Source organism: Balaenoptera acutorostrata, chromosome 14, assembly GCF_949987535.1.
Source record: "Balaenoptera acutorostrata chromosome 14, mBalAcu1.1, whole genome shotgun sequence".
Lineage (NCBI taxonomy): Eukaryota > Metazoa > Chordata > Mammalia > Artiodactyla > Balaenopteridae > Balaenoptera > Balaenoptera acutorostrata.
In genome coordinates, this window is record NC_080077.1 from 68495242 (window position 1) to 68506507 (window position 11266).

Consider the following 11266-nt stretch of genomic DNA (forward strand, 5'->3'; position numbering starts at 1 on the left):
AGAATTTAAATTTTAAAATAGAAAAGAAATGGTAATCTCTCCCATTATCTAAAATTAAGAAGGGTAATTTTATGCTTTCATTTTTGACTGTACATTTTTAGAAATTCGAATGAGATTATTTTAAGGAAAAACAATTTCAAATTGGTTTTTCTCATTTAGCACGAAAATTTACAACTCTCTTCTCTTACATATTTGATGATGGAGGAGAATTTGATAATCATGAGATTATTGTATTACCAGCTTCATTCATTCTTTTATGCTGTTTTATATATTAGATCACAGTATTTCAATAAATCAATGGTTTTATCATTTTTTAACTTCATTGGCCAATAGATGAGTGGTCTTTACCTTATAAACCTTCTGAATTTATATCTGTGATTTTATTTAATTATAATTTCAAAATATACTTCATGATACTTTTTAATGTATAACATGAAGAAATGAGAACTTAGTTGTGAGATGATGAAGTGGATTTTTGTAATTAGTTGAATAAGTTGAGAAATGCTGATGAATGGTTTGATGTCATCATGAAGAAAGATGATCTATAGTAGTATGCTCCAGGAGTCTGGCTTTATCTTGCCTTATTCACAATTTTTGTTTATGGTTTATATGAGGTCATTGATCGTATACTGTTGTATTGGCAGTTTCCTAAAACTAAGTAAAAATATGTGTTAAAGGCTAGTAATCCAGAGTCAAAAAGCTCATAATAGCTTGGAGAAAAAAAGTTTCTCATCGAAGTTATGTATACATGTAATTTGTTGATAAATTGTCAAATGGTTCTCCACGTATTCTTACTAAAAAAAAAGTTAATCCCCGTCCTCCTCACATCAAGTTTTCTGCTTCTCAGAGGCAACTACTTTGAGCTCATCCCTTAGTTTTATATGGTATCCCCCAATCCAGAGACTCACACCTTCACTAAAGAAGGTATTATTATATTTCTATCTCTGTATTTATCTCTATATCTCTATATTAAATATATATCTCTATATTTAGGAAGGTATTACACCTTCTGTAAAGAATCAGCCTCTAATCTTTGAGACAGTAAAGAGGCAGTCACTAAGCTGTTTGAAGTCAGGGCTGGAGGGAATCTTTGGTCTAACTTTTAAGCAATCTCTGCTCTTTTATTAGCTTGTATGAATAGATACCTGGTACTACCACCACTCCTCCACCTTTTGGAAGGTTTGTGAGATAAATCTGGTTGCTTCTCACTTTTTCTTATTTCTTTTAGGTCTGCTGTGTCAGTTATTGCTAGTCATTTGCTGTCCAACTTCCAAAAATATGTGCTGTTTTCTCATTTCACGTTCTCTTCATCCTTCTGAGTTTATGCCTTGAAAAAAGTGCCTTTACCATCTTAGTGGTATTTGAGGAGGGAACAGGAATAAATGCTTGAATAATCTGCTGTCTGAAGCTCAGTAGTGAATCTTAACGAGATGAAATATAATAAATAGTGATACTAATTCTATTAGGACTGAAAATCTACAAATGTTGGCTGTAGAAAAATACAGCTTTCTAAGAAGCATGTAGTAAAAAGGTTTATCTTAGTGGACTTCATATGAGCCAGCAGTATAATGTAGGTAGTAGAGAAGGAAAGGAAGAAGAAAGGGGGAGAAGCAGAAAAGGGGGAGAAGAAAGAGAAGAGAGAGCAAGGCGCAGTTTGGGGGGATATGTTAATAGAAATTTGAGATGTAGAGAAAGGGAAATGAGTACAGCCAAACCCCTCACTGACCTCCATATGAATCATTGGATTGGACTGGATAAAACTGGAAGTAAGGAGACCAGTTAGGAGAAGGCTGTAGTAATTACTACAGTGGTTCAGGTTGAAATTGCTAAGGCAGTGGTAATGGGAATGGAGAAGAGGGAGTTAATCAAAGAGATAGAAGATGGAGGGAAGAGAATGCAGATTTTAAGTCAGACCAAGGTTCAAACCCTGGCTGTACTGTTTGCTAACTCTAGGGTATATAGCAGCTCACTTAACCTTCTCTGAGCCTTATCTTAAAGGTACTTCATCTTTAAAATGAAAATGATAATACCTACCTTGCAAAGTTGTGAGAATTATACAATATCTGTAAAGTGCCCACCAGTGCCCAGCGTAGAGTAGGTCGGCTATTCATTCAACCATCACCTTTGAAGATGATGATGATGATGATGATGATATGGCTTCTTCTGGTTTGGATAACTCAGCTCAGTGCCATCTCGGGGATGGCATCCTAACATTTCTTGACAAAGTTAATTTCTTCTTCTAATTTGTACTTACGCCTTGTACATAACTCCTGTTATAGCACTTGGCACATTGCTTTAATTATTTGTGTACATGACTCTCCCCCAACTAAACTGTGAGAGCTCTGGGCAGGGATTCTGTGCCATTCTGGGCAGGCACTTAGGACCACAGTGCCTGCTACATAGGAAACAGTGATTGCTGATTGATTACACTAATGTTTTGTACAATGTTAAGATTTGAATGATACTGTGAGATCACTTCATTAAAAGTTAGCACTTTTTAAAAGAAACCTTAATTTGTTACAGCTTCGACAGTTATCCCGCGTGAACCATCCTAACATTGTAAAGCTATATGGAGCCTGCTTGAATCCAGTAAGTTTGTCACTTTTTCATTATACTCTGTCTATAAGAAATGACGTGGCAGATACGTGCAGCTGTGTAGTTTATGAAGCTATTTTGATCTGTCATTTCAAAAAAAAAATTATACTGTATGTGTTTCTAATCTGTTAGCAACACAATATAAGAGAATAGTTGTCTTAGGTGGTCTTATCCAGTAACCTCATCTTCTTAGGAGGCTTACAATATCCTATGACAGCACCTGTTCATTTGCACTGGAAAAAGTCACCAAAGATCTCGTGATTATGTTTTTATGTACATCTGCACTCTTAGACAGTGGTCCCCTAGAAGACAAAAGTCTTAGATCATAGATACCTTTTATTTCCTCTAGCACTATTCACATAGTAGGGGACAAAAGAATGATTTTTAATGCATTTATAAAATCAGAGGTTGAACTAAGTTATCTCTCAAGTTCCCTAAGATGCTATAGCTCTGTGGTTAATTATTCTGGCATATGTTTCCTTTAGGTGTGTCTTGTGATGGAATATGCTGAAGGGGGCTCCTTGTATAATGGTGAGTGTCATTAAACCTGACTTTATCTAGTAGAGTGAAATAATTGAAAAGCTTTTAATATAAACTGTAAGTTACTTAATGTTCTTCACAGTTTATCCTCAGAGTCCCAAAAGGAGGTAATTAAAAAAAGAAATCTGCTAAAGATTAAAAATGAAAAGACAAGATGCTACAACATTAGTATGTGAAATTTAGAAGTCTAAGGATATCAATCTTTTAAATTGATGGTACTCTGCATAATGTTAAAAGCATTTAAGTAAAGTCAAACTTGCTTTTTAAATAGATTTTAAAATATCTTCATACTTTTAATTTTTTCTTTTTGCCCTCTCTTAGCTTTCAGTCTCCTCTTTTAGAACTCTTTAACCACACATCCTTATTCTGCTTTATTTTGCTTTTTTCCCCAAAAATAAAATTGTGAAAACTCACTTCACAGAGCATTTTTTTTAAATACAGCAGGTTTTTATTAGTTATCTATTTTATACATGTTAGTGTATATATGTCATTTTGATAACAATGAAAGGAAACTGTATCGTTTAGTTACCTTTATAGAGCAGAGCTAACCCTTTCACTGTAAGAAACACCAAACATATATAAATATTCTCTTGTCACAGCATTTATATAAAATAAATTGTAGCATTTTATTTTTTAAATTAACATTATTTTATATAAACTTCTACTTATATTTCCTGCTCATGTGATCGTCATTGTTAATGGCTATCTAATACTCCCGTGTTTTATTTGGTTGAACTATTTCTAGTTTTTAGCTATTATAGAAAGCATAATTGTAAACATCTTGATGCACATTTTGTTTCCTTCCATAGTATTTCTCTGTATCTCTCTTATAGTAGTATGTCATCACATTGCTTATAATTTATATTATTGTGTGAAGGACTGCATCTGTCAATATGAAAAAACGTGGTAATGTATATTAATTTTACTTGAATGTATGTATAACAGTTAATGGAATCCTATTAAATGTTAGGTATTTATGTGGTAGTTATCCATTTGAAATCATTAACTGTTTCCATTTTTTTATTCAGAAAAGAATGAAAAGCAGGACCGATGGGAACATGTGTAGGAAAATACCCAGTCGTGTGTTCTGATAGTGCTTGCATTCACCTTGTGTCTTTTGTTATATGCAATAAAGTTCTTTTTAGTTTGTGCCTTTCTTTTGCAGTGCTGCATGGTGCTGAACCATTGCCATATTACACTGCTGCCCACGCAATGAGTTGGTGTTTACAGTGTTCCCAAGGAGTGGCTTATCTTCATAGCATGCAACCCAAAGCTCTAATTCACAGGGACCTGAAACCACCAAAGTAAGTTCTAATAATGTGGTGTCTCTCTCTCTTGCCATCCCCTACCCACTTCCTAATTTAAGCTGGTCGTTGCACATCAGTTTTTCTTCTCTCATCCCTTTTGGCTTGCTCAAGAATGTTTGTTTTTTATTTTTTTAAGATTGTTTACTTTTAACTCACCTTCATCATTTAGTCATTTATCTAAGCTTGCATTTTAGAATGTTGTCTTTAGTGGGGTTTTTATTTTAGTTGAATTTTTATTTTTAATAACTTCTACCTTAGATTAGCGTAATTCTAGAATCTGTTAGTCTGTAAGTCCTATTTTGTGCCCACGGTATGTATTGTTTTCCCTAAATAGTTAGTTCCATGTCAGCAGAGAGAAGTCTGTCTTGTTCCCCACTCTATCCCTAATAAGCACAATGTCGACATTGCACACAAATATGCAGAGTGGTTATTATTTGCCTTTTCAGAGGAAGGCAAAGGGCATTGCTGGCACATCTGAGTAGAAATTGAAAATATTCTGGATTTCTCCATATTGAGGATTCTGGGACTTTGAAAGAACTTCAAATTTCCCTACATAAGTATTTTTAAAGGCTAAAACTTTGTGGATTTTTTGTTTCTGTGGGTACACAATTAAAGAAAACACATATTTTTGTCCCCATTTCTATTTTTTTTCTTCTCTGTCCACCTGTGAGAAAGTAGAAAGTCCCCATATGCTCTTTCCCCTCTACCCCTGGCCACCACATCAGTCCTCAGATGAGAGGTATCCCCTAGGAAATCAGTCTCAAGTATTCCATTCTCTTGATGCTGGTTTAAAGCATTAAAGCATCCCTTCTGGGTATAACTTCTCACTCTCCTATCTAATCTGATACACTCTACATAGGTTTCAACTCTTGGAATCACTGTTCTCGCTAGTTAGTGTACCTTATTTCCACCTCCAAGCTTAAACTGATTTCCCTTTCCCCAGGTCCCTGGTCAAATAATGTTTAAGCCCTAGATTTATGATACTTTTATTTTTTTAACTTGACTCCTGAGGTTGTTGTTGCAGCTACCTGTCTTGGCTAGTAAAGAAGAAAGCACTTTTTCTTTCCTAGTTTCGGAGATTGTGTCCTCCATTACCCCCCTTCCCCCCCATTTAAAAGAGTTGAATTATCAAAGCAAACTCATGAAAATCATAGCTCTTATCCAGCAACAAATTGGCTGATTTAAAGGATACAGGCAAGTATCAGGCACAGGCAAAGCATCCTTTTCCTGGAGGAGCCAGAAACCATTAGATGCAACTCCCGAAAGTCACCCGTCTGCGTTAGGGCCTTTTTGGCTTTAGAATAACTGATGAGTTATTAAACAATATACTTTAAAATATCTCACAAAAAAGTTATTTTCATTTTTTAACATCTTTTATATTCCATAATTACACAGCTTAAACAGCTACCTCCATTCTCCATCCATCCATACCCCCAAAATCCATAAATGTTAGGTTTATTTAACCAACGTATTTAGACGGACCAGATACGTCCTACCAAAATCATCTACAGATGGGGACTCTCCTTTTGCTAATATATACCATCAACACATTTAGAAGAGGTCTGGTCTGTCTAGGTCATTCATTTCTCTCGGGCATCCTTATGGTTGGACTCATCCTGTAGTGTTGCACGTTTCCTGTGGGGCACCCAGCATACAAATTGGGCTTTAGAATTAGAAGTGATTTTTCAGAATGTACTGGGGAAAAGAAAATTCTTTGGAATGACTGTGCTTTCATATATAATTGTATATACAAATGCATGTGCTGTATCTTATTGTCACTGGAAAACCTTTTGATTCTGTGGTCAGGAAGAGTTCCTCAGAATGGCATATAAAGAAGGGACCTGATGATGTGGTTAGGTGTTTTATACAGTATCAACTTGCACTAGTGCCCCTGTTTTATTTATCTTTTGCAAGTTCATCCAAAGTCTTATGAGTAAAGGAGTACTAATTATAGCAATAATAATATAAAAGTCATTCAGAAAAATTATTGTGATATTTTGAGTGTACCAGGATGAAACAAGGAAGTCAGTTACCGAATTCTTATCTTGGGTTAAAAGTAGTAAGAACTTAACAGCAATAAAACAAGGAAAAATTTTCTGTTTGTTGAAGTGCATGTAATGTGTGTTTAACATTCTTTCCACCTAAATTATCATAGAAATATTTGTAGCATTATGGAGATGTGAATAGTAGTTTATCTGGCTTATGTTAGTCATGTTGGACTAAAAGAAAACTAAGTAATCTCTCCAGTTAGAATTTTGTAACAAAATTATTTACAAAGAATTTATTAATTGAAATTATAATGAATCCCCAACCCGATGTTGAATATTACTACAATGTGATGATGCAAATTATATTACCCATCTTTATTTCTGTTTGTCATCAAAAGGAAAACCTGAATAAGAGTATGCTACTTGGTGATTATATTTGCATAATATAGCACCTAGAAGAGTTGGAATCTTAAGTTCAGAAAATTTTCTGGAAATCTTTTATTGGGTCATTTTAATCATGATAGGGTTATACTCTTACCACACACACATACTCTAAACATAAAAATGGTTTTGGGATTGAACATTTTTAGTAACATCTTCAAAATAAGGACATTAAAAATAAGGACAGTTGTTTTCTTTCTTCTATATTGGTTTATTTTTACTTTACTTTCTTTAATTGTGTATATGTTGTTATTTTTAAAAATGTAAAGTAAGTCTTTTCTGCCTCCCATTTCCAGTCCTCAGAGATAAGCACTGTTTTGTTTTTTAAGCATGCATAGATTACACTATACATAATGTTGCTTTTTTCACTTAACTGGGACTTTTTTTTCATATTACTATATACAGATATTTACCTCTTTATTTTTAATGGATAAATAATATTTCTTACTACCTCTTAAGTAAAGTGAGTTATTAAAATAGAAACTCTTCTTGGCCTGATGGGCAGTCTTAGACTGGGAAGATTTAATTTATAGAGCTGTTTTTAGAAAATACAATGCTGCTGAATCAGTTGACATTTTTGAGATTCTGTAAGGCCCTAAATTCCTAAATTGGTGCTTCTCAGCTTTCCCCCCTACCCTCGTAACCCCCCAGAACAAAGTTATGATGTATATAACCTGAGTAAGTCTGAGAGTAGGGACAGAGCTTAAAAAGCCTTCTTAAGGAAAGTTGCATAAGAATTTTGCATTCGACTTCCTGTGTTATGCAATTTGTTTTGAAGTCACTGTTAGGATGTTAAAGATACTTACAGTTGAGTAAAAATGTTGGTCCAAGGAGATGTGCTGGCTTTAACCTGGGACTCTGTTGGCTCCCTGCCACTTATCCCAGCATACACTAATGTATTGGCAAAATTTCATACCTTATTTTGAGAAGCACATGAAATTTAAGCCATGATATGTATGCATTTAAAATCTAACATCCTGTGTGTGCTCACAGGGATAGCTTGGACTCTTATACTCACATGATAAGAATTTTGACACTCCAGCAATATGGCAAACCAGATAAACTGAAAAAACATCCTACAGCAAGCACCCAGAGATGCTACATATTACAACAAACATCCTTTTACATGCATAGGTGATCTTACAAGAAAATAAGGGAATCATTAAGCCAAAAGATGGAGAGAACTGAACCCTGAGTGGGAAGCCAAGGGCTCTCCTGTGAGCCTCTGCCAGTATCAAGAATGTAGAGGCCCAAATTTTAACGGCTTCTGTGTAACAGGCTGCAGACCCTTTGTTCTGTACCAGGTGAGGGAGCAGAACTGAGACCTCTGCCTAAGTTCAGTATCTTGGACGGAAGAACTAAAAGAAAAGTTGACTAGAAAAAAAAAATCCATTTTATGACTAGACAAGCTTTTATTTTTTTAACTGAGAGTCTCCCCTCATGCTGTTGTGAGTTTGAATTTGCTCTACTTGCCCAATCAAAAAAATCCCAACAGGACAGGTTAAAAGTGCTTTGAGATTGGTGGTGTCTCAGGGCATTCAGGGTGACTGAAACTCTATTTTAAAGTCATATACTTTCAATTCAGGTCTTTAGGATTTTTCCAGATTAAGATCAATCAAATATGAAGCCACAGTAAAAATTACCACACCCATAAGGATGCAAGTTACCATGAGTAAAAGTCAGCATAAATAACACAAAATGGAATAAAGCCCTCAAATAGTAAGACTCCAGATATTTGGAATTATCAAATATGGAGTATAAAATATATATGCTCAAATTATTTACAGAAATGAAGGAATTAAAATGTGCAAGGAATGAAAACTATCAACATGGCCAAAAGAACTAAATAAAACATTTAGAAATAATTAAAATTTTTAAATGGCAGATATGAAATAGGTGACAAGAGATTCAGTGAGCTGTAAGATATATCTGCAGTTACCCAGAATGCAACACAGACAAATAAATGAAAAAAATGATAGGTTAAGGAACATGGGGAGAAGGAAAGGGAGGACTAACAGCATAGAATTAGAATTCCAATAAAAGAAAATAGGATGGGGAGAGACTAATTCAAGAGGGGTTAGCCAGGAATTTTCCAAGTAAAAGGTATGAATTCTAAGCAGGATAAATGAAAAGAAATCTCCCCTATGACACACCATAATGAGGCTACAGAACAGCAAAAACAGAGGGGAGATTTTTCAATCAGCAAAGAGATTACCTGCAAAGGACTGACAGTTAGACTGAAGTATACTTTTCAACACCAGCAATGGAAGCTAGAGGACTGGAATCGTAACTTCACAGAGCTGAGAAAAAATAACTCTCAGAATTGTGTACCTGCCCTAAATTACATTTAAGATATTGTGAAACAAAACCTGAGTGAATTCATCGTAAGTAGACCTTCATTAAAGGTGTTTGGGGAAGAAAGAAAATGATTACCTAAGGCGAGCATAAGATTCAAGAAGGAATAGTGAAATAAAATCAGTAAACATACATTAAAATAAACGTTGGCTATATAAAACAATAGTACCTCTTTTGCATTTAAGAGAAGATGGTTGGAAGGGATTCAAAATAAAGAATTGTTTCTACTGGTTTGCAGAATAACCCACATGCCTATAAGTCTTTTAGGTAATGATGTAGAGAGTGATTTATATTTTTAAATGTATAATTTTTAATAATAATATAATTAAAATTATCTTTTATGTTCATGGTTCTTTTTACACTTTCAGGTATCTTTATATATTTCAGTTCTTATGGGAGTACCAAGTTGCATTGGGATATGGAAAACCTAAGACTATGAGTACCAGTTCCCTAAGAGAATCTAATAGCTGAGTATAGTAGTTGTTTTAACACTAGCTGCTATAGCCAACGTGAGGCTTATCAGAGCAGAAATTTATTTCTGACTCAGGTGAAATCCAAAACATATTCCTCTTTGACAGATGACCTTCCATATGGTCATTCAAGGGCCTAGTTAGGCTCCCTCCATCTTGTACTTCTACCATCCTCCAGGACTTTGGGGACCTCTGCATTCAGCCAGCAGGTAAAGAGAAGGAAGCTGATGTATGAGAGGTTTGTGGAGCCAGACCCATGGAGTGACCCATGTCCCTTCTACCCACATAGCAGTGGCCACAGCTCAATCTTAGCCACACCTACCTGCAAGAGAGGTTGGGAAATGTCTTCTGTGCTCCAGAGGAAGAAGGGATGGATTTGGTGAGCAGCTGGTCAGTCCCAGCCACATCCGCCTGTGGTCTCTACTACTCTTACCACACAAGTAGAACCACTTACTGCCCTTTGCCAGTTAAACATCTTCCAGTCACCACCTGGCTCACGGTCCAGGATCTCAGGATGCTGTGTAGTCCTCTCCAACAGTTCTGGATGTAGCTCCTCACAGTCTGGAAACAAATGAATTAAAAAGAAAAGTTATCTGTCACCCCCCCCACCTAACCCCTCCCAACACACGTACACACACACAAAATGGTAGAAGAGAGGTCCATCAGTAAAAGGCTCCATTGGGAAAAGGAAACAACAGAAACATACAGAAGCTACTGGTCTGTAGCAATGAAGTCTTGCATTTTCTGGTCCCTCTGCCCTGGAGTTGTGAGAGGTTTGTCTTTTGATCAGACTCTGATCCTGCCCTAGGAGAGGAATTCCTTTTTCCATTGCTTATGACTCCTAGCTTCACCCTTTTGTAGGCTTCTCCTTGTCCATTCTCTGTAGCAGTGTCAGGAGTAGGTGTTGGGCCATATACTCTCCTCAGAAGCTGTCCAGCTTTCATAGCCTGCTTCCTCCTTCTGCACATCTGGGGTCCTGAGGGCATTGCACGACAGTCAGAAGCTTCTTTATTCCAGGCCTGTGTTTCCGTTGGCAGTATAATTTCCTCAGACGTGGGCTTTTGATCCCCCCGGTGCCAGTCAGTTCCATGTGCCTGTGACTAATACTACCACAGTTCTTTCTTAGACACAATCTTGAGCCTGGTTTATTTGATTCCTGCCCTCAGTGCCTTTTCTCAGCTAAATGGAGGCACTTTGAGGCCATGAAGCTGAGATGGGAAGTACTTTTCTCTTCGTTTGTTCTTTGCTGCAATGCTGTCTTAATGGGCCTTTGTGAATCTTATTTCCTGCTGTTTGGAGTCGAGGAAGTCAGCTTTTCCAGTCCTTTAAAGCCACAAATCATCACAGGAGACAAATTTTACCAAATGTTTTGCCGCGTCATTACATGGATCTTCTCTCTTTCCAGCTTCCACTTTCAGTGTTCTTGCTGCCTACTGCTAAACCAATACCAAATATGTTAGATTTTTGTTATAGCAACACCCATTTCAATACCATTTCTCATACTGGTTACAGTGACGCTGTTATATAAGGCCTGAAGTCTCATGGCTTAAAGTACAAAGTTTTTGGTTTC

The 11266-nt window shown here is 36.1% G+C and overlaps 1 protein-coding gene across 7 annotated transcripts in view; it reads left to right on the forward strand.

Moving 5' to 3' along the window:
* MAP3K7 (mitogen-activated protein kinase kinase kinase 7) overlaps positions 1 to 11266 on the forward strand; it is a 65761-nt gene that overhangs the window by 12096 nt on the left and 42399 nt on the right. For all 7 annotated transcript variants that reach the window (XR_452326.3, XR_009005167.1, XR_009005168.1 and 4 more), the window contains exons 3-5: positions 2524 to 2589; positions 3081 to 3126; positions 4301 to 4439. Coding sequence is in view for 2 of the 7 variants with exons in the window: in XM_007195965.3 (XP_007196027.1) it covers positions 2524 to 2589; positions 3081 to 3126; positions 4301 to 4439 (251 nt within the window). In the remaining 5 variants the exon portion in view is untranslated. The remainder of the gene's footprint in view (positions 1 to 2523; positions 2590 to 3080; positions 3127 to 4300; positions 4440 to 11266) is intronic.